Consider the following 24196-nt stretch of genomic DNA (forward strand, 5'->3'; position numbering starts at 1 on the left):
TTTGAGAGAGCAAGCATGCAAGTGGGGAAGGGGCAGAATTAGAGGGAGGAAAAGGGAATCCCAAGCAGGCTCCATACCACCAGCACAGAGCCTGATGTGTGGCTTGAACTCAAGAACCCAATACCATGACCCGAGCTGAAATCAGATGCTTAACTGACAGCCACCCAGACACCCCCATTTATTTTCTAAAAACAGCGATTGGGATGCCTGGCTGGCTCAGTCAGTAGAATATATGACTCTTAATCTCAGGGTCATGAGTTTGAGCCCCATGTTGAGCATACTTTAAAAATAAATAAATTAAAATTAAAATTAAAAAATGGCTAGGGTGCCTGGGTGGCTCAGTCAGTTAGGTATAGGGCTCTTGATTTTGCCTGGGATCATGATCTTGTGGTCGTGAGATCAGGCATATGTGGGGCTCTGTGCTGGGCGTGGAGCCTGCTTGGGATTCTCTCCCTCTCTTTCTGCCCCTCCCTTGCTTGCATGGTCTCTTTCTCTCAAAAAAAAAAAAAAAAAAAAAAGGCAAAAGTATCTCTTGTAAGCTATTACTTACGTTCCGATTTTGAAATAGTGATTTTACTTTACTACTTTTTGCATTATTGTAAATGAAAAGTTGTCAAGGTTAAGAATTATGAATATTCAGAATTTACCCTTCTGTATTTTTTGAATTTGGAACGTTATGATTGTATTACATATTCAAAAAATTAATAATTAGCAAATTTTTTAAAAAAGAAACTTATTTGGTTAAGAATATTGTGCTATTTATATAACAGAAAATATTGGTTAATGTATTTTTTTCTGTGTCAGGGTGGACTGCGTAGGGATATTGAAATTGAGGAATGCTGATGTTGAAGCCAGAATAGGAATTGCTGGTTCCAAGAAAAAAAGCACTCGTGCAAGATTGGTTTTTAGAGTTAATATCACAAGGAAAGATGGCTCCACTTTGACACTGCAAACACCCTCCTCTCCGATTTTATGTAGTAAGTAAAATACATATCAAGTTTTTTTTGTTTTGTTTTCTATTAATTTTCAGACATAGCTAAATTTCAGATGTTTTAAAGACTGTAGCTTATAATGGTGCAAAATTTGAAGCATTTTAAAAGTTGTAGTCAGGGCGCCTGGGTGGCGCAGTCGGTTAAGCGTCCGACTTCAGCCAGGTCACGATCTCGCGGTCCGTGAGTTCGAGCCCCGCGTCAGGCTCTGGGCTGATGGCTCGGAGCCTGGAGCCTGTTTCCGATTCTGTGTCTCCCTCTCTCTCTGCCCCTCCCCCGTTCATGCTCTGTCTCTCTCTGTCCCAAAATAAATAAAAAACGTTGAAAAAAAAAATTTAAAAGTTGTAGTCAGGTTTCCTAGACTATAGGTGGATAATATCAAGTAAAATTGAGAAGATATGTAGCATTTTGTAGTTCCCTATAATTATCCCATACTACTTTTAAAGGTAATTTGAGGGGACACCTGGCTGGCTCAGGTGCTAGAGCATGTGACTCTTGATCTCAGGGTCGTGAGTTCAAGCCCCATATGGGCTATGGAGCCTACTTAAAATTAAAAAAAAAAAAAAAAATTAAAAAAGTACTTTGAATGGTTTACCTGAATTAAATTCCAAAGCCAAAGGATTCTTCATTGTGTGATAAATTGCTGTGATCTTAAGTCTGTTTGGTATTAGAACATAAGAAACATTAAGGTAAGTAGAACTTTGTAAATATACAGCAGTTGGAGTTCTGATTACAAATTAAAGCATTAAAGTATAGTTTTCAGAAGTGGGAATCATAATTCTTATTTTGCTAATCTTGGCTTAGGAAGTAAATGATGTGTGTTTTAAATTTAATCTTATTGTTGTATGTGCCTCACAGTATATTCTGGTTTCCCTATAATGAGCATTATTACAAGCGGTAAATAGAAAATTTTTTCCCTTATGTATCACTTAAGATTTTCATTGAGTGTAATTTTCTTTAGCATTGCTTCATTATAATTTACACCTGAATTCAGAAGAGCAGAATAGTCTGTTCCATTCAATTGAATTTCCTGTTGGGTTGTTTTGGGTATTATGACCTTGCTACCCCTAGGAGAGTTACACAGCCTTTGTAATTGTATTTTTGTTTTGTCAAATTATTCATCCTTTGTAAATCTTATTTTCCCTTTCTTTTAATTCATCTCAAAAATGCTTATAGCCGTACTTTAGCTTAGCAAACACCATAATCTTTTTTAAAGTACTAAAATATCTTTCTGACCTCAAGAGAGCTCAGTTGGATTTCTCTATTTTTTGTTATTATAACAAATTTGTTTTGATACTAGTATTTCTTTAGGCTATTTCTGGGTGATGTGCAACTATAAATAGACTGCTTTTACAGATCATATATTCCATGTCCATTCTATTATATTTAGATAAAGACAAAATAAAGAGTCTATAGATGGTTTATTGAATTCTTAAGCTTTTCTAATTGGGGTGCTCCAATTCTGGATTTGCTATAATTTGTGATATGTTCCAACTTGACTCTTACTAGGATACAGTTCCAGTTTTAGTGGTGTGTATGCATTTATTTTTTTATGTGATGTAATACTTTGAGCATGACCATAGCCATTCTCTGGAGGCCAGAGCCAGAAATGCTAGATAATTCACATCCTACTACTTTAGCAGAGACTGGCAAATGGTTGCCAACTTTATGTAATCATTTGCTCTTTCTTTCATTAGTTTGTTTAGTCACTTCTTCATTTTCTGTTTCATTAAGGTATTGTTAAGATATAAATATATTCAGCTAAAGGTGGTAGAGAATACAAAAGAAATAGAAAACATGATTTTCTGAAATTTCATCTGTAATTATTATCATTTGTTAATTATCAGTATTAAAGATAATAAATGTCCATATTTCAAAAAGTCTCTCTCTCTGGGAGTCGAGGTGGGGGGTGGATATGACAGCCCTTAGAAGCAGCAGCGCACAGTGGAAAGGATATACAGTTATTGATAAAAGTTAACATGCTTTGAACTCTGTATGCCGGGGATTTTGTTTATAAGCATTGTATCATTTACTCTTCTCTGTTACCTTATATGGATTCCACTCTACAGTTGATGAAACTAAGACTTAGATTAAATAACTTCCTCAAGATCACATAGCTAGTAAATAATAAGACCAAGATTCACAGCCTCTTTTAGCCACTATGCTATATTGTCATTACAATCACTTAAAATTGCAGTGCTGAAACCAAGTTTGAGCACTTTATTGCATCCTAGCCATGGCCTCTGAATGGTTAGGGCAATAGTTACAGAATGAGATTGTGTTAGTGAACTGCTTCCTCTACCTAGGAGATTTATGTTGTGTAATTTAGACTTTATGAATTTAGAAAATAGATTTCAGTTGGGGGATTTTACTTGAATACCTATATGGTCCCTTCCATTTTCTTTTATAGAAGTCATTTATTATGGAGATTTAGGATATATATTTTTATTCCTTTAATTGACTATTTGTTACTTTCCATCTGCTTAGAGAAATTGGATTAGATACAAATGAGCAGTACTTTATTGAAAGAAAGGGATACTAATGATGAGGTCTTGCCATCTGTGACAACATAGATGTACCTACAGGGTATTATGCTAAGTGAAGTAAGTCAGGCAGAGAAAGACAAATACCATGTGATTTCACTTATATGTAGCATCTAAAAAACAAAAGAAATGTGAATAAATAAAAAGAATAAGACTTGTAAATACAGAGAACAAACTGATGGCTGCCAGGGAGCTGGGGGATGGGCAGAATGGATGAAGTGGAGTAGAAGATACAGGCTTCCAGTTATGGAATGAAAGAGAATAAAAGGTACAGAAATACAGTTAATAGTATTAGAATAGCATTGCATGGTAGGTAACATATGATAGCTGAGCTAACATATGATAACAGTAACATATGATAGTGAGCATAGCATAAGGTATAAAGTTGTTTAATCACTGTGTTGTACATTTGAAATTATTGTAACATTGTGTGTCAATTATTCTCAAATTTAGTATTTTTTGCAAGAAGAAATAAAAAAATAAAGAGGCAGTAATAGTTGCCATGCTTCTTTTAATTTGCAAATGTTTAGACAATAATTTCCCTATTTATTTCTTATTGTTATTTTCATAGAATTTCATGCAAATAGGATTTTTTCCTTAAAATGTATAGCTAGCTTTAAAATATTTCTAATAGTGATTTCTATGAATATCAATTAGATCTAATCATTTAGGCAAGAGTCTAAGACCCTTACAAAAAAAAAAAAAAATTACATAAGTAATCTCTATACCCAATGTGGAGCTTGAAGTCACAACCCTGAGATCAAGAGTCACATGCTCTTCCAGCTGAGCCAGCCAGGCACCTCTAAGCCTCCTGACCTGTACATTCCTAATGGATCAGTGATTTGATTTTTCTAAAAACCTGTCATCTTATGTAATGAATGTCCTTATTCTGTGTTCAGAATGTAACTTTACTTGATCATGAGTTTTCTTTAAATACACTACACAGCAGTCTGTAGGTTGGTCAGTCTTTTTTATTGTTACACTGGTAACAAAATGAAATATTAAAAAAATTTTATTACTTTTTAATTACTGTTGTTTAAATATTAGCATTAGGACACAACAGGTGTCCTACAGGTGAGGGGCACTTGGGTGGTTCAGTTGGTTAAGTGTCCAACTTAGGCTCAGGTTATCTCATGGTTTGTGGGTTCGAGCACCACGTCAAGCTCTCTGTGTCAGCATGGAGTCTGCTTCGGATCCTGTTTCCCTCTCTCTCTGTCCCTCCCCAGCTCACGCTCTCTCCTTCTTTCAAAAATAAATAAATATTAAAAGTTTAAAATGTACGCTTTATGCATGTAGGTAGATGCAGAAGAGAGAGGAAAGAAGACTGGGATAATCATGCCCAAGCCCTGGTTCCAGCTCTTCCGTAGTTCACTCATTTCACCTCTCTAGTGAATATTAATCTAATGGAGTTACCTGTTAATAATAGTGCTACATTATCCCATTTGATCTTAACAATAGTACTGTGTTATTAATAAAATAGAAATGATTAGCTTCACTTTTTGTATAATAGGAGAGGGATGAAACTGTTCAGGTTAGGAAATGAACAAAGAAATAGGAGATAATCTGATTTTTTTGTTGTTCATTGTTTTGAGCTGGTGTCTACTGCAGAATATAGGAAAGATTTTATTTTTATCAATTTTAACATAATAGCAGATATACTTCTTAAATTGTATAGCTTATAATTAGGGTATTGACATATAGGCACTTAATTATCTTAAATTTATGTACAATCAGTCTTATGCTTTCTGTCCCATAGAAGATGGTTTCTTTTTTTTCTTTTATAATAGTTCACTGAGATATAATTTGCACACCTTGCATTTGAGACTTTTAATGTGTACAATTTTTTATCATATTCAAAGTTGTACAACCATCACCATTATCTAATTTTAGAACATTTTTATTGCTACCTCAAAAAGAAACCCTGGGGTGCTGGGGTGGCTCAGTCGGTTAAGTGTCTGACTTCAGCTCAGGTCATGATCTCACAGTTCGTGAGTTCAAGCCCCATGTCGGGCTCTGGGCTGACAGCTCAGAGCCTGGAGCCTGTTTCAGATTCTGTGTCTCCCTCTCACTGTGCCCCTCCCCAGCTTGTGCTCTATCTCTCGGTCTCACTCTCAAAAATAAATAATCATTAAAAAAAGAAAGAAAGAAATCCTGTAACTCTTAGCAGTCACTCTCTATTCTATTACCCCAGACCCTGGTAACCACTGTTCTATTTTCTGTCTCTATGGATTTGCCTATTCTGTACATTTCATGTAAATGGGATCATACACTGTGTGGTCTTTTTATCTGGCTTCTTTCACTTAGCATAATGTTTTCAAGATCCACTGATACTGTAGCATATATCAGGCACTTTGGCTAAATGGTATTCCATTGTTTGGATATACCACAATTTGTTTATCCATTCATCCACTCATGGACATTTAGGTTGTTTCCAACTTTTGGTTGTGAATAACGCTACTATGAAGATATGTGTACAGGTTTTGTGTGGGCATATGGTTTCAGTTCTCTTGAGTATAGACTTTGGAATAGAATTGCTGGATCATATGGTGGACAGTTTTCTTGTTTAAAATTTCTTTGAAATTCATTTATGACTAATAGAAGACAAGTTTTTTAAAAAGTAAAAAACCATTTCTCTGTACTTCTACTCCCTGTTTTAACACCAGTTTTCTGAAAATATTGAAGGGAACTGAATTCTTTGTTTTAATTTTATCATCATTTTACCTCTGTTTTTCAATAATTTTATTTGACTTATTTTTGAAAACAAAATATGATTTCCTACCAAAATATTTGTATTAATTGGATTGGTCAGCAAATTTTGGCAGGCAGTAAAATTGTTCAGATGGGCTTTTTTTTTTTTTTTTTTTTTTAACACTTGTGCTTATTGGGGCTACAATTTACTTCATAGAAACAGTACTGTATTCTAACAGAATACTGCCTGATTGACATTCTGTCATCATTTATTCAATATAAATGCATTGTGCCTCAATCTTGGCTATTAGTTAGTCTTCTGTGGTACATTTAGGATTAAAAAAAAAAAAAAAAAAAAAAAAAGCCGCTTAGTTAGAATCTCCGAAGTTGGATCTTAGCAATGTTTTGAGAAGACTTCATAGCTAATTTTTTTTTAAGCTTATTTATTTTGAGAGAAAGAGAGCATGGGGGGCAGGGTGCAGAGAGAGAGAGAGAGAGAGAGAGAGAGAGAGAGAATCCCAAGCAGGCTCTGCACTGCCTGCTCAAACCCACGAACTGTGAGATCATAAGCCAAGCTGAAATCAAGAGTCAGATGCTTAACCAACTGAGCCACCTGGGTGCCCCAAAACTTCATAGCTAATTTAAGGGATAGTTACAACATGCCCAACTCTGGAAATAAAGACATGATAGCTTAAGGAGCTTACTCTAACAAGCTAGAGGAAAAAACAGACAAGTCAATGTCCTATTATAAAATGATATAAAGACTATAGCAGGGGTGCTTGGGTGGCTCATTCAGTTAAGCATCCAACTCTTGATTTCGGCTCAGGTAATGATCTCTCAGTGGGGAGATCTAGCCTGCTTGAGATTCTTTGTCTCCTTCTGCCCCTTCTCCTGTGCACGCATGTGCTCTCTCTCTGTTTAAAAAAAAAAAGAAAAAAAAAGCAACAATAGATGCATCAGTAGGGTACAATGGAAACATTAGGAAAGAAGAACATCTTGTTTGGAGATGGTAATATTTGTGCAGTATCTAGAAGGACAAATAGAAGTAAGCCGGGGCAGGACAGGGTTTAGATGAAGATTATCCTCGTCAGAAGGAACAGTGAATATAAATCTACTCCATGAAAGTGTATGCTTCTTTTAGGGGAATTAAAAAGAGTTGGATATGATTGGAATAAAAAGATACTATGAAGAAGTAGTAAGATTTGAAGCTAGTAGACCTAGGCAAGATCTCTTTTGTAAAGATTTGTGTGTTGAGCTAAAGAATTTGAATTTTAACCTGACCACCTTAGGAAGCCTGAGGCTTGCACTTCGGCTTTGGAGTGGGTTATGAGGGAAGAGGAAAAGTAAACATATAGGTAATACACAGTGAAACAAAGGACCAAAAAAATCTTTTTATTTAAAAAATTAAAAATAAGAATGTTGATTATGGGTTTTTGGTTTATGTTTATTTCCATGAATATAACCTTTTTGGCAGGTTTGAGCAATTGGAGTAGAAAGAGAGGTGAAGAGGAAATAGGTTAGTATGAAGGGTTAGAATTGGAATGGGAGGTAGAAGGAAACAGGAAAATAAGAGGGAGGTAAAAAAGAAAGAGGGGCCAAAGGTGATAGAGGTGGAAGGGAGGAGAGGAAACAGACACTTCATCTTCCATCTAGAAACACTCAGTGGAAAGAAGGGCTATTGCCAGAATTCATGTGCTTTGTGACGTTGAAAAAGAAGTCCTACTTCTATTTGTTAGTTTAACAATGACCATTGGATCCATTGTCGGTTTTTGTTTGTTTGTTTTTAAGGGAATGGAAGAATTCTCCCCTTTTATAGTCTTGGTGTATTTCTATTTCTCCAGACAATACAGGCATACATTTTTTATTTGATGATACTAGATCAATCTAAGAGTATCAGCTTGCATACTTTTTTAGTATCCACCCCAAATACTAATTTTTTAAATACAGCAAAATAAGAAGAAATAGCTTTCTTTGCTATAATGTATATTGGATTTTATCTTACTATGATTATTGTACTAAATCTGACTGAATTTAACAAGTTTCTACCTCTCTTGTTTCTGTGTATCCCACAACTTTAGGAAAAGGATAATATCATTGAGTAAAGTTTCCAACTCTTCAGAGACATTATCAAAAAGCTTTACTAATTCTTTTGGCACTTTGAAATACTTGCTTTGTTATTTTTCAGTATTCAGATATTCATTTTTTTTACCTTTATTTATTTATTTATTTTAATGTTTATTCATTTTTTGAGAGAGAGAGAGAGAGAGAGAGAGTGAGTGAGTGAGTGTGAGCGGGGTAGGGGCAGGGAGAGAGAGAGACAGAGAATCCAAAGCAGGCTCCAGGCTCTGAGCTATCAGCACAGAGCCCAGTGTGGGGCCCGAACTCACATGAGATCATGACCTGAGCTGAAGTCGGATGCTTAACCAACTGAGCCACCCAGGTGCCCTTTTTCAGCTTTATATTTGAGGCTACTATTTGAAAAGCATCTAGAAGCACATTGTTTTTATAATATCAAAAAAGTGGCTGCTTTTTTTGTGTTATAATTTTTTAAGCAGTGTGATCACTTTGAAGAACTGGTTTACTAATTACTTAAAGATAAAAATAAAATAGTTAATGCTTAAATAATACTGACTTTACTTCTGTTTAATATAATGTCTGGGCTGTTGGGTAACCATTAAACTTTTTAATAGAAAAGACCTTTTAAGGTCAAAAGTTAAATTATCTTGAACAGTAACAGACTAGTTCTTTGTATAATGTAAATACAAGTTTGTAGAAGATATATACACATTGTACCTTCAGAGGAGTCTCATTTGGCCATCTTATGACCTTAATACATAAGAGGAAAAAATGAGATAGGAAAAAAAAAGTTTTGATAAGCATCACTGAAATGGAATTTCCACATAGTATTTGAAAATGGGGTGAAAGGTTATAGACTTTCCATTCATTTTGTTAATACAGTGTGTTCATATAATTTTGCACCTCTTGTTTTCTACTCAAAGTAATATTTAGTATTTTTTTAATGTCCTTTCAAAACAAGTATCTAGTTCCAGTATTACTCTAAAAAGCTATAAATTAAGGGCACCTGAGTGACTCAGTTGGTTAAGCATCTGACTTTGGCTCAGGTCATGATCTCATGGTTTGTGGGTTTGAGCTCCACATTGGGCTCTGTGCTGACGGCTCATAGCCTGGAGCCTGCTTCGGATTCTGTGTCTCCCTCTCTGCCCTTCCCTTGCTTGTGCTCTCTCTCTTTCTCAAAAATAAATAAACATTAAAAAGCTATAAATTAGTTAATTCTTCATTTAAAGGGGGTATACGATTGCCAGCACGTGACCAATAACCATTTCCATTGTCCTCACGCATTAACCCTGTGTGTTCTAACCAATGTATATGGATATACATTCACAATTTCTTTTAAACTCTTAGACATTCCTGAAAATGTCATTTGCCATTTAAATATTTTAAAAGGCTAGGATACTTACTAGCTTGTATCAATAAGTGAGGCTAAATGATGTTGCAGTAACAAACTCAGTGGCGTTCAACAGTAGTCCTACTTCTCCCTCACTTTGTGATAAATACTGACTGTGGTTTGGAAGTGGATCCATTTTCTTCATTGTCGGATCCAGGCTGAAGAAGCTGCCCTTATCTGGAACTTTGCCATTTTTGTAGTAGAAGAAAAAAGGAAATGGTGGAACCATGTGAGGTTCTTATAAAGGTTTTCCTTGGAACTGGCACATTATTTCAGGTCACATTTCATTATACAGACAAGGCACATGGCCAGTCCTGATGGGAGTGGAGCAAGAATTACAGCCTTTCCACAAGGAAGGACCTAGGGAAAGAGGAACAGTGAATATTTTGACATTAAATATTTCCCATATTGTATTCTTATAAGGATAAAATTAACTATTTAAATATAGAAGTGTCTAAGAAAAAAGCTTTTCCTAAAGTTTAGTGGAATATCTTATTAATTTAGAAGGTGGTGAGTTGTATAAGCCATATTTAAGTTTACCTTCGCAGTGCATATGTTGTGAGGGTTTACTAAAATGCCACATAGTATATAATCTGTGTCCAAGGGCTTAACCTCCTGGGGAGCAGTTCTTTTGAGTACTTAAAAGGTATTTATTTGCATACACTAGCATCCCAGAAAACCAGTAGAAAACCAGTTCTTAGGTATCAGTAAGGAAGAATGTTTCTGGAGTCTAACATAAGGGGGAAACTGGATACTATATTCACTTCTTGGATATTTATTTATAGTATATATTGAATATTAATTTTGTTCATTTAACTTTAATTCATTATTTCCCAGATTTACTTGACCTTGAAACCTGTTTTGTTAAGCAATACCTATAAAATTCTCACAGAAATCCTGGCATGAGGAAGTTGTTAGACTAATTATAATTAATTCGTTATATCTGGCCCCTCTCAGTACTTTCCAACTTATTTGTGTTATATTTAAAAAAATTTTTTTAATGTTTACTTATTTTTTTAAAACATTTTTTAATGTTATTTTTGACAGACAGGGAGAGAGTGCATGAGTGAGGCAGGGGCAAAGAGAGAGGGAGACACAGAATCCAAAGCAGGCTCCAGGCTCTGAGCTGTCAGCACAGAGCCCGATGTGAGGCTCGAACTCAGGAACAGTGAGATCATGACCTGAGCTTAAAGTCAGGCGCTTAACTGACTGAGTCTCCCAGGAGCCCCTGTTTACTTATTTTTGGGAGAGAGAGACAGAGCACGAGTGAGGGAGAAGGAGAGAGAGAGCGAGCGAGACACAAAATCTGAATCAGGCTCCAGGCTCTGAGCTGTCAGCATGGAGCCCCATGTGGGCCTCGAACCCATGAAGGGTGACATCATGACCTGAGCTGAAGTCAGCCGCTTAACCGGCTGAGCCACCCAAGGCACCCCTCAACTTCTTTGTTAATTTTAGCAGTGGTTAGTTAGTTAAATTTAAAAATTTAAAAACAAGTGCATTTTATTTCTTAAGCTCAGGTTATCCTAATTCAGGGACATCCCCTGGTAGAAAAAACTATTCTAAATTGGATTCAGTCTGTTTTTAGGTGTTCTTCTGGTATGAAGCCTCTTGAGTCCTGGGTGTAGATACTTAAAGAAACCGTCAGTACCACTCAGAGGCACACATTGCCTCAGAAATATTGTACTATAATGGCAAAGCATAGCTGACATTTTTGAGGTTAGGGTTGTGGGACAAGGTTGTTTTTAAGTAGAATTTTTAAAAAATATTAAGACAAAAAAATGCCTGAGCTCACATTTTAAAACTTTATTATTCACATAATGAGAAAACAAAGATGACATGTAATAAAACCTAATCTTAGACATTAATCCATCCCTACAAAATCTTTTAAGAGTTATTAAAAATTAATAGGGCTTTTCTGGGGTTTTTTTCTCTGTTAGGGTGAAAGTTAAGTTGCACAGTCCAGGAAGTCAAACTCAGGGGTCAACAAAGAGAACTTCTTTAGAACTGGATAATTGAGTTGATTTTAGAAAAGAAATAAGTGTTGGTGGTTCTTTTTATGGAACGCTTATGTGTACCCACAGCTCAGCCAGCAGGAGTGCCAGAAATCTTAAAGAAAAGCTTGCATAGCTGTTCAGTGAAAGGAGAGGAAGAAGTATTTTTAATCGGCAAGAACTTTCTGAAAGGAACTAAAGTTATTTTCCAAGAAAATATTTCTGGTAAGTAGGCATAGTACTGGTACTGAGATTGTTGCATGTTACACTTTGTTATAAAGGTATAGTTACAAAGTAAAAAAAGTTTCAAAATTTTAGTAAATTACTGTTTTTATTTCAATCAGATGAAAACTCTTGGAAGTCAGAAGCTGAAATTGACATGGAATTATTTCATCAGGTATAATTTAAGCCTTTCTATAGTTTGTTTTTATTTTGTTTTGTTTTTAGTTTGTTTACTCTCTGAGAAATTCAGTTTTGTTCTGAAATTTTCCTGAATCAACAGATTAAATTTCTTCTTTATGTGGGTTTCATATAAATCATTTCATTTTCTTTCTTGAGTTTCTTTAATTGAAGTAGAATTATTCCACAGTTCTCTATTTTTAAAAATTAGGAGCATTGGTAAATTATCATTTTTAATAAATGAGACATTTCTTTTATAAAATTTGTTTGCTCTGAGGATTTGGATTATCCTAACCTACTATTTGGTTAAATCAAAGGGAAACTTATTTGTTGAGTACCTGAAGTGTTTTGTTTGTCAGTTACTTTTTTTACAGAGGTACTGTTTGTTACACTTCTGTTAAAGAGTCTGTATTTGTAGGACCTCATCATGTGTATTATTCTCAAAATGACAAGGAAAAAGAGCTTAAAAACAAGGATAAAAAAACTGACTTAAGAATTAGGATGTATAACAAATGGTATCAAACTTAAAGAAATTGGTACTAGCAGAGAAGAGAAGGATAAATTTATGAACCAATCAGATAGAAGACATATGCAGAAGAGTAGCACATACAGGTGTATATCACAGGGAGAGAACAGCAAAGCAGAAACAAACTAATGTGTAAAATACCTAAAGCCTAAAATTTACCATTAAATACTAATTGGAGTCAAAGTACATGAAAGCAAGCAGAGAGCTGAAAGAGGCAAAAATTAGAGATGAACCATTTTATCAAAAACGTTTATAATTTCTTTTTAGTTTTTAAATTTATTTCTTTCTATTTTTTAAAAAGTAAAATTTAAAATGTATATCTGTTATAACATATTGCCATATTCAAAGCTAAGGGCACAATATTCCCTAAGGCTGCCCTCACTTCAGATACCAGCCACAAGTTCAGGAGTCTCCTGACCACTCTCGTTTTTTTAACAAATGGCTTCAAATTTAGGGGTTCCCACTCCCCACTCAGATTTGCTAGAATAACTCACAGAAATCAGGATGCACTATATTTAATTTCAGTTTTATTACAGCAAAAGGACACAAATCAGAACCAGCCAAAGGGAAATATTCGTAGAGCTTGGTATGGGAAGGTCCCAAAGACAAAGCTTTTGTTGCTCTCAGGGAAACCTTACTTACACTCTCAGCACATCCATGTGTGACAATATGCAGAGTATTATCAATCAGGAGGTTTACCCAAGCCATTGGTGTCCACAGTTTTTGTTTGGGCTCAATCACATACTGCCCATGCAGCAAATCTTGAGCTTCCAGTTCCACCAGAGTTTGGAACTGAGATGACATATTCCAAAGTCCCCTTCATAAATCACATTGTTCTGTACTGATTGTTCAATAGTCAGAGCCCCCAGTCAGAGATAACTTCTATCCGACGGGAAATTCTAGGGTCTTCAAGAGCACCAAAAACTAGACCTTAGTCTTAGTAAAGTATATGGTATCATATAAAGTGGGGGTTTTCATATACCTAGACAAATGCTTTGTAGAAAGTTTTCCTCTAGTTTATGCTACCACATGCTGTCAAAAAGAGATAGTAGGACTTAACAGTCATTCCTTTGTTGCATATACCATCGGGCAATCTTTTTTTTTTTTTAATGTTATTGAATGTTAAGTTTATTTATAAACTTCTAAATAATAAATGCTAACTTATTAAAATTTATTAAAATAATGTTTTGTTTTGTTTTGTTTTGTTTTTTGAGAGAAAGAGAGATCCTGAGTGGGAGAGGGACAGAAAGAGTGGAGACAGAGGATCTGAAACAGGCTCCATGCTGACATCAGAGAGCCTGATGCAGAGCTCAAACTCATGAATCGTGAGATCATGACCTGAGCAGAAGTTAGCCTCTTAACTGACTGATCCACCCAGGCACCCCTGGGCAATCTCTGTCTTTTTTTTTTTTTTTTTTAAAAGGATTTAATGCTTTTTTTTTTTTTTTTTTTTTTTTTTTTTTTTCTTTTTTTCTTTTTTTTTTTTTTTTTTTTTGAGGTTCCAGTTTCTTTTTTTTTTTATTTAACTTTATTTTTTATTTTGTAAAATTTACATCCAAATTGGTTAGTATATAGTGAAGCAATGATTTCAATAGATTCCTTAATTCCCCTTACCCATTTAGCCCATCACCCCTCCCATAACCCCTCCAGCAACCCTCAGTTTGTTCTCCATATTTATGAGTCTGTTTTGTTTTGTCCCCCTCCCTGTTTTTATATTATTTTTGTTTCCCTTCCCTTATGTTCATCTGCTTTGTTTCTTAAAGTCCTCATATGAGTGAAATCATATGATTTTTGTCTTTTCTCTGACTAATTTCACTTAGCATAATACCCTCCAGTTCCATCCACAGAGTTGCAAATGGCAAGATTTCATTCTTTTCGATTGCCAAGTAATACTCCACTGTATATATGTATACCACATTTTCTTTATACATTCATCCATCGGTGGACATTTGGGCTCTTTCCATACTTTGGCTATTGTTGATAGTGCTGCTATAAACCTGGGGGTGCATGTGTCCCTTCAAAACAGCACACCTGTATCCCTTGGATAAATGCCTAGTAGTGCAATTGCTGGGTCGTAGGGTAGTTCTATTTTTAGTTTTTTGAGGAACCTCCGTACTGTTTTCCAGAGTGGCTGCACCAGCTTGCATTCCCACCAACAATGCAAAAGAGATCCTCTTTCTCCGCATCCTTGCCAACATCTGTGGTTGCCTGAGTTGTTAATGTTAGCCATTCTGACAGATGTGAGGCAGTATCTCATTGTGGTTTTGCTTTGTATTTCCCTGATGATGAGTGATGTTAAGCATTTTTTCATGTGTCGGTTGGCTATCTGGATGTCTTCTTTGGAGAAGTGTCTATTCATGTCTTTTGCCCCTTTCTTCACTGGATTATTTGTTTTTTGGGTGTTGAGTTTGATAAGTTCTTTGTAGATTTTGGATACTAACCCTTTATCTGATATGTCATTTGCAAATATCTTCTCACATTGTGTCGGTTGGCTTTCAGTTTTGCTGATATTTATTTTAATGTTTTTATTTATTTTTGAGAGAGAGAGAGAAAGAGAGGGAGACACAGAATCTGAAGCAAGCTCCAGGCCCTGAGCTGTCAGCACAGAGCCCGACGCTGGGCTCGAACTCACAAACCATGAGATCATGACCTGAGCCAAAGTTGGACACTTAACTGACTGAGCCACCCAGGCGCCCCTGGGCAATCTCTGTCGTAACTGCAGTTCTAGCACTTGCTTTGTCATTAACCATCTATGTTACTTAAATAAGAGAAAAAAACACTTTTGTGCCCCAGTTTTCTAGTCTATAAAATTTTACTAGATGGGGGCACCTGGGTGGCTTAGTTGTTAAATATCTGACTTCAGCTCGGGTCATGAACTCAGTTCGAGGCCCACATTGGGTAAGCTCAGGCCCCACTTCAGGTAAACATGAGCCCTGCTTCAGGTGAGCCCTGCTTCTCTCTCTCTCTCTCTCTCTCTTTGCCCCTCACTCACTTGCACCCCCTCTCTCTCAAAACAATTTTTTTTACTAGATTATTTGAGGTTCCTTCTAACATTTTATGATTTCTTATACAACTTATTAGATCAGACCATTCCCACTCTCCGTGAACCAACAGTGGCTTCCTCTTGAGGACTTCTAGAAGTTAGGGGCAATGTAATATGACTCTTCTGTGTTCCTCATAATATTAAGCACTTAACAGATACTCATGAAAAACTTGTTAGTTTATTTTATTTACTTCGAAGAAAAAGAGGACTCTAGGGTCTGTGGTTCCTTTTTCTTCCTGAGGGCACTTCAAACCCTGATTTCAACCAGGTTTTTGCACACCTATAGTTTTGGTCCTGACTGAAGGTTTATTTATCCATGCAGTACTTCTGTGTGTGCCATAAACATGTTTTGGGTTTTGATGAGTTGGTTAGATTAATGTAAACTCCCTTGCTAGTAATATGCCTGTTTGTTTGTTTCTTTCTTTCTTTCTCTTTCTTTCTTTCTTTCTTTCTTTCTTTCTTTCTTTTTCTTTTCTTCCTCCCTCCCTTCCTTTCTTTCTATCTATCTATCTGTCTGTCTATCACCTTATCCTGTGATGCAGCTTTTTGGATAAGAAAATTAGTTCTGGAGACGGAGAAACTCACCCTATAAATTACACAAAATATTAATAAGATGTCCCCAAACAAATTATAGTCTTAACTTGCTGTCTCATATAGAACTAAATATTAAGAAGTCTTTGTTCCTCCTCCTCCTCATCCTTGTCCTCCCTCTTCCTCCTCCTCCTCCTCCTCCTCTTCTTTGTCTACCTCCCCCTCTCCCCCTTCCTTTCTTCTCCATTCTTTCCTTTATCCTTTTTTCCTTCCTTCCTTCTTTACCTTTGAGGCATGGGGTAGCTAATATTCTTAAAACACTTTTTTGCAGGGTAGTTAATGCCAGCTACCATAGATTAAAGAAGAGTAATCATAAAAATAAGACATGGTGGAATGAAAAGGAATTAATGTCCTTATTTGGTGGCTATATCTAGAGGTCCTGGGGTTTTTGCAAGCAAGTATGTATAACAAACTAAAACATAATATGATTTTTCATTAATTCTGTGGTTCTCTTCATTTTTAAGTTTATCTTTTTCAGAGAACTTTCTTTTTTTTTTTTCTTTTTTTTCTTAAGGGACTCTCTGGGAAGTGTTTTAGAATGGGATCACAGTGGAGATATAAAGAATTGATCCAACAGATTATATTAATATTAAAAAAAATTAACATTTAGGAGTGCTTGGCTGACTCAGTCAGTGGTGCATGTGACTCTTGATCTAGGGATTGTGGTTTTGAGCCCCACATGTAGAAATTACTTAAAAAAAATAAAATCTATTTAAAATATTAAACATTTAGAGGGAAGGATACTCAAACAGCAACAGAAAAGAAATTGTGGTCCATATATAAATATCAGGCCTCTACAGAAAAGCTAAAAGGACCTCTACAATATTAAAAATTGATGAAAAGATAGTATAGTAGAAAAGACCACTTAAAGGTAACCTTGCTGGGGTGCCTGGGTTGCTCAGTTGGTTAAGCATCTGACTCTTGGTTTAGCTCAGGTCATGATCTTGCAGTTTGTGAGTTTAAGCCCTGTGTAGGGCGCTGCACTAAGAGTGCAGAGCCTTCTTGGGATTCTCTCTCTGCCCCTACTGTGCGTTCTCATGCTCTTTCTCAAAATAAAAAAATAAACTTTAAAAATATTTTAAAAATAAAGGTAATTATAATGACTATTCATTTGCAATCCCCAAATTAACTCCTCAGATATTAAACTTTTTTATTATTTAAAAATTCAGATTAATGAAATCTGGGAAAACAGTTCTTTGTTTAATATTTGGCTCTTCTATTCAAAGCCATAATAGGTATGCAGGGTCATTTTATTTATTACCATTTTAACAATTCCAGATGAATTCTGTAGGAATTGCCCATTAAATATATGTAAAAGATATATATCTTAAAAATCAATCTGTAATAGATCTCATACATATATATAGATATACATGTAGTCTTTTTTTTCTCTCTATATGTGCATTTACATATAGTGTTAAAGATAAGTTTGTTTTGAAAGAAAGCAAGAGAGTTTCACAGCTTGAAATGTGGAAGTGATTCAAAAAGGGAACTAGAGGCGGGGGCCGCCTGGATGGCTCAGTCAGTTAAGCATCTGACTCTTGGTTTTGGCTTGGATCACATGATCTCATGGGTCATGAGTTTGAGCCCCACGTCAGGCTCCACGCTGACACTGCGAAGCCTGCCTGGGATTCTCTCTTTCTCCCTCTCTCTCTGTGCCCCTTCTCTGCTTGCACTCTCTCTATCCTGCTCTCTCTTAAGATAAATAAACTTTAAAATAATAATAATAATAAAGGGAACTAGAGCCTGGGTGGCTCAATCGGTTAAGCATTGGACTCTCGATTTGGGCTCAGGTCATGATCCTAGGGTTTGTGGGATCGAGCCCCATAGCAGTTTCTGTGTTGCCAGCATAGAGCCTGCTTGGGATTCTGTCTCTCTCTCTCTCTCTCTCTCTCTCTCTCTCTCTGCCATTTGTCACCTCGTGTGTACTTTTTCTCTCTCTTGCTCTCTCTCAAAATAAGTAAACATTAAGAATAAATAAACATTAAAAATAAATAAAAGTTTGCGAGAGAGAGAAGGAGGAGAATCCCAAGCAGGATTCTTAACCCAGGCACCTCTAAAGAAGCAAACTTTCTGTCACTATTCATAATTTACTTATTTTTTATTTCAAATCACTTGTAGAATTTCTAGATTCAGATTGAGGCAGTATGAAGGATTAGTATCGAAATAGGTTCATTTGGGGGCGCCTGGGTGGCTCAGTCGGTTAAGTGTCTGACTGCGGCTCAGGTCATGATCTCGTGGTTTGTGAGTTCGAGCCCCGCGTCGGGCTCTGTGCTGACAGCTCAGAGCCTGGAGCCTGCTTCGGATTCTGTGTCTCCTTCTCTCTCTGCCCCTCCCATGCTCATGCTCTGTCTCTCTCTGTCTCTTAATAGTAAATAAACGTTTAAAAAAAATTTTTTTTTAAATAGGTTCATTTGTGTTTGTTTTTAATTTTTTTTTTTACATTTATTTCTTGAGAGACAGAGCACAAGCAGGGGAGGGGCAGAGAGAGAATGAGACACAGAATCTAAAGCAATCTCCAGGCTCTGAGCTGTCAGCACAGAGCCCGATGTGGGGCTCAAACTCAGAAACCATGACATCATGACTTGAGCCGAAGTTAGACACTTAACTGACTGAGCCACCCAGGTGCCCCAGTTCATTTGGTTTTTTAAAGATTCCATTTTTTAAAAAAATTTTTAATGTTTGTTTTTGAGAGAGATAGAGCACAAGTGGGAGAGGGGCAGAGAGAGAGGGAGACACAGAATCCAAAGCAGGGTCCAGACTCTGAGCTGTCAGCACAGTGTCTGATGCAGGGCCCAAACTCATGAACCGTGAGATCATGATCTGAACCAAAGTCAGACACTTAACCAACTGAGCCACCCAAGCCCTCTAGTTTTTTAAAGATTTCAAATTAAGTTTAAGTATGCTCTCCAAAGCAAGTGTAATAAAAGTTTTTAAATACAAACGAGGAGGACACCTCACAAGAACATCTATTCAACCATTTCTTTAACTGTAGGTAGTTTGTGACGTAGTTACAGTATTTAAACAAAAGAGTAAAATTAAGAGTCGATGGAATTTTAAAACTGTTTCTTAGAAATTGGATCATTGCAGGTACATTTCTTGATGACCTCATGTGCACTGAATCTGTGCTCTCAGATTTTTGTCCCTCAATATCTGTGGACATACACACATGTATACATGTTTTTTTCACCTGGCTTAAAAATGTGTTTTTGTTTTGTTTTGTTTTGTTTTGTTTTTGAGATGGGTAACTGGGCTTAAGAAGCCTAACTGCCATAAATCAGAAGCTGTTTTGACTATTTCACAGTGTCTTAAGATAGCTTAGAAACAAAGTAAGTGCTCAGAAATTGAAACCTTGACCTTGATCCCAGTTGTCATTTGATCTATTCAACTGAATCAACCAACTATAGTCTAGCTAAATAACAAATGTCATCAAACTCACATCACCTTCAGTTGTCAGTATTGGCCTCCTGCATATCACATCCTAGTAGAAAAACATAATCATTACCCCTTAATATTCCTTCCCAGTTCTGTAGTGTACTAGGGAAGAAGGGCATAAGTCAGATACGGTTCATGGTTATCTTCCAAGAAGATGCAGTCCCCTTGAGTGAGTGCTGGTGAAGCATTTATGAACTTTTTTCTTATAAGGATGCTTCTGCCACTATTCTGACAAAAAATAACTTTGATTTGCTCTATTTGACTTTAAATGAAAATTAACATGGTTAGGAAGTAGTGTAAATTGCATTGTAAAGTACATTTCACAATTAATGTTGTCCAAAACATATGATAACGAACATTGTGCTTGGTGAACATATTTTTCCCTTAAAATTATATTCATTCTTTTATTCAACAAATATATTTGCATGTATTTTGTATAAGATACTTAACAGTGGATATAGAATGAAAAAGAAAACATCCTAGGTTCTTATGGAGCTTACATTCTTGTGATTGGAGAGAGACAAAAAACAAGCAAATAACTACAGTAATTTCAAGTGGTGCTAAATGCTATTTTAGAAATAAACAAGATTATGTGACCAGGTTGGGAGGGGTGCTACTTTAGATAGGATGGTCATAGAAGACTTCTCTGTGGAGGTAACATTTGAATAAGACCTGACAATGGATAAGGAACTAGACATTTAAAGAGGTGAAGGAAGAATATTCCAGTGGGAGAGACCAGCAAGTTGTAAAGCCTCTGAGGTAAAAAAATGAATTTAGTATGTTAAAAGAATGGACTAAGAAGGTCAGTGTAGCCAGAGTGTAACAAGCTGGGGGAGAATGGAAAAGAGATACAGTTGACAGGAAAAGCACCTTGGAAGCCACTGTAAAACATTAAAGGCAATTTTAAGATTAATGTCCCGATGCCTGTGAATCTGAGCTTTAAAATACATTTTTTCCCTAGTCAGACTCTTTACACTTTGCTACTAAAAGGAAATCTACTTAATTATAATTTTTATTTCAAAATTTTAATTTAAATATTGCTTCTTTTTGACTCTTGTTATTTCCTTTAAATTTAGAATCATCTTATTGTGAAGGTTCCCCCATATCATGACCAACATATAACTTTGCCAGTATCCGTGGGAATATATGTAGTGACCAATGCTGGAAGATCTCATGATGTTCAGCCATTCACTTACACTCCAGACCCAGGTATGTCAAAATAAAGAATTCTGATCTAAAACCAATAATTAATTTCTAGTTCTTTGGAAGCAATTGAAGTCCAGCCAAGCAAAATGAAAAAGTTGTATGCTAAGATGAGTTGATACTAAGGGCATTATTTCCTAAGAAGATAGCCACCAAATACTGCTTTTGCTCTTACATCTAGGGTGTCATTTTGCCTTGTGCTGTCCTGGTTAAAGAAAAGCTAGGAATGCTCTCAAGTCCTACTCTTCAAAATTATATCATACAAATTACTCCTTAGTAATAAGTGCCATTCATTAAGGACCTTTTATGTGCAGAAAGGTCAAAGTGACAACTTTGGGTAACTGCTAATAGTTTAGTCTCAGTCTGGCTTATAGGATGTATTTCGGGAGAAGTGAGAGATAGGCTTGGATTGATAAATGATAAAATCACGAATAGAGTTATATGCCTGTAACATTTTCTAATTTGTGTAGTCAAAAATATCAAAGACTGCTGGTTAATAAGTATTTTAAATATAATTTTAAGAACTTAGGTAAAATAGTTGCTTTAGAAACCAGAGCAATAAAAGCAATTGAAATCCTAAAAGGTTAGAAGATCTCTGGGTAAGAAGTGTCTTAAGAATTTTTTTTAATGGTTATTTAGTTTTGAGAGAGAGAGCAGGGGAGGAGCAGAAGGAGAGGGGGACACAGGATCAGAAGCGGGTCTGCACTGACAGCAGACCAGTGTGCTGTGAACTATGAGATCTCATGAACTGTGAGATCATGACCTGAGCCAAAGTTGGACTCTTAACCAACTGAGCCACTCACATGCCCCTCTTAGGAATTTTTTGCCTACATTGATTTAGTTGCCTGAAGAAGAGAAGCCTTTTCCTAGCAAAAGTAGGGAGAACAGTTTGGAAAATTTAATTTGCTAATTAAAATTCTTCACATGTTCCATTGACCTAGGCTTGATTTCTGCCATGTTTACCATTGCTTCAGTTCGTTCCAGTCTCAGGCATACGTCAGAATTAGCAGTTCTTCCATATTTAAAAGTTTATTGTTTATGTTATTCCCAAATACTTCAGGATTCAGTGAGGTACAAAGTGAATAAAGGTGGTGGGGAAAGAAAGCCCTGGCAAGAAAAAGTAATGGAAACAGTAGCTAGGGCAGAGTTGTAACTAGTCTTGATAATACTTTCTCTCACTTAATGTGTCTCCCTTTTAAAAAATATGTCTAGATTTCACAGCATTGCTTATTATGCACCAGTCTGCTACAAAAGTATGCCACAGTATATATAACATTAATGAAGTTAATAGTTGTGTTAGAATAAAAGATCAGCAGTAAAATTTTCAGACAGAAAAAGGCAATGTTTAGAAATAATATATTGGTTTCAACAAAAACAGGAAAGAGAAGATACTCAGACCACATATTTAATTGTTCTCTTTCTAGAAAGGTCTCAAAAATCCAAGAAAGTTTTATTTAAAAATAATGGTAGTTAACACATTTTACTAAATGCTAATTACTAAATAGTGGCATTTAATATTTTATGTGAAGAGGAGCTTACCCATGCAGCAAAAGCTGGCATAATTGGTACAGAAGAACGTTCTTCCTAATGAACTTCTGTGTCATTTGTGTGGGAAGGGAAGAAAGAAGTGTATGTATGTGGTCAGGGTAGCCTGAAAGATGTTGCAGTCCTGAGGTTTTGTTGTCATTTGTTTGTTTTTATTGATTACTGGTGAAGAACATCAGGACTTTAAAGTGCTTAGAGTCAGCACTAAGAATCTTAATTTCTTAGTGATAAATGCTGATTACTAGAAATTTCCCAGGGCACCTGGGTGGCTTAGTGGATTAAGCATCCACTCTTGATTTTGGCTCAGGTCACGATCTCACGGCTCAGGAATTCAAGCCCCGCATCAGGCTCTGTGCTGACAGCACAGAGGCTGCTTAGGATTCTTGCTCTCTCCCTCTTTCTGCCCCTCCCCTGTTGACATCCTCTCTCTCTCTCTCTCAAAAATAAATAAACTTAAAAAAAAGAAAGAAATTTCCCTTTGATAGATTGCCAGATAAAACAGCTTTTAAGTCCTCTGCTTTATAGCCTATACTAATTGACTATCTTTGGCCACATTTAGGCAATCATTAACATATGTTTGTTCTTTTAAGTTTTTCTCTTCATATTTTGTATTCTGTAGATAGCATTCACTCTCAGAAACTCTTAATTGAATAAATAAGTAGTATGCAAACTTTGTAATAAGATGTAATGCTTCAGTTTCTGCCTTTATGATATAGCTAATCAAAGAATCTTCCCATAATTTCACTTTTTTGTATTTTATAAAATGTGATAATCTTTTCAGGTTTATGTGAGAGAGAATATGATTTCAGGAAAGCTTGGTTATAGAAAATTTGCACTATCTCATTTTGATCATCCAGTTGCTGTTGTGATTCATCTAAGGACTGTGGTTAAATATTTGAACATTCAGTGGTATATAATTATAAGAAGAAAAACTAGGCCTACCCTAATATTCACAAGTCAGAGTAGAAATGGCGACTATTATACTATTTGTCTAAATATTTAAAAGTTATAAATAAACTGGCTAATTAAATATATCCTATTCTCCTAATTTGACCAAGATACTTTCATATCAACCTGGAAGGCCAGATTTAGGATTATCATAATGCCTGGGAGTTCCAAGCTGGATGTGGCAACAAGAGGAAAGAGAATACCCAGCCTGTCAACCGCCTTTTCCCTTTCCTAGCCCCATGCTATACCTAGAGGGCCTTAATGCGCCAACCAGTGCTTCCAAGCTTTGTCCATTCCGTAGGTCTAAGACTCCACACATAGTCTAGAATAGTTTTGCAGAAAAATTGGATATCATGGGTACTTGGTACATGGTCTAAAAGTAGGATTGGACAAGGGCTCAAGTGAACATAAATTGGCTTTGCACACTCTTTCAGACACAAGCCCTTCTAAAGCCCTCTGAATCTATTACTGCCAAAAAGGGCATTGCACGTGCATGTTCTCAAACATTTAGATACTTTGCAGGGTCATAAAACCTTTGTTTTATTGCCAGTTAGTCACCAAAGCTTTTACTTCAGTCTATTACGACACATAAATCACATTAGGTTAATTTTGTAGTGACTCAGCAGTGGTGATTTCTGTATAAAATGAAGGACATAGCATTTGTTCATCGTTTTGTTACTCTAACAAGAAATGACTAAAACTTAATTTTAAAAGAAGACATTTAAGAGGCACCTGGGTGGCCCAGTCGGTTAAGCATCTAACTCTTGATTTTGGCTCAGGTCATGATCTCATACTTCGCGAGTTCAAGCCCCACATCAGGCTACACACT

At 36.0% G+C, this 24196-nt stretch overlaps 1 protein-coding gene across 5 annotated transcripts in view; it reads left to right on the top strand.

The window, feature by feature from the left end:
• NFAT5 (nuclear factor of activated T cells 5) overlaps positions 1-24196 on the top strand; it is a 117368-nt gene that overhangs the window by 69256 nt on the left and 23916 nt on the right. For all 5 annotated transcript variants that reach the window (XM_049622419.1, XM_049622420.1, XM_049622422.1 and 2 more), the window contains 4 exons: positions 805-977; positions 11768-11902; positions 12022-12074; positions 20748-20880. In XM_049622419.1, the coding sequence (XP_049478376.1) occupies positions 805-977; positions 11768-11902; positions 12022-12074; positions 20748-20880 (494 nt within the window). The remainder of the gene's footprint in view (positions 1-804; positions 978-11767; positions 11903-12021; positions 12075-20747; positions 20881-24196) is intronic.

Source organism: Panthera uncia, assembly GCF_023721935.1.
Source record: "Panthera uncia isolate 11264 chromosome E2 unlocalized genomic scaffold, Puncia_PCG_1.0 HiC_scaffold_20, whole genome shotgun sequence".
NCBI lineage: Eukaryota > Metazoa > Chordata > Mammalia > Carnivora > Felidae > Panthera > Panthera uncia.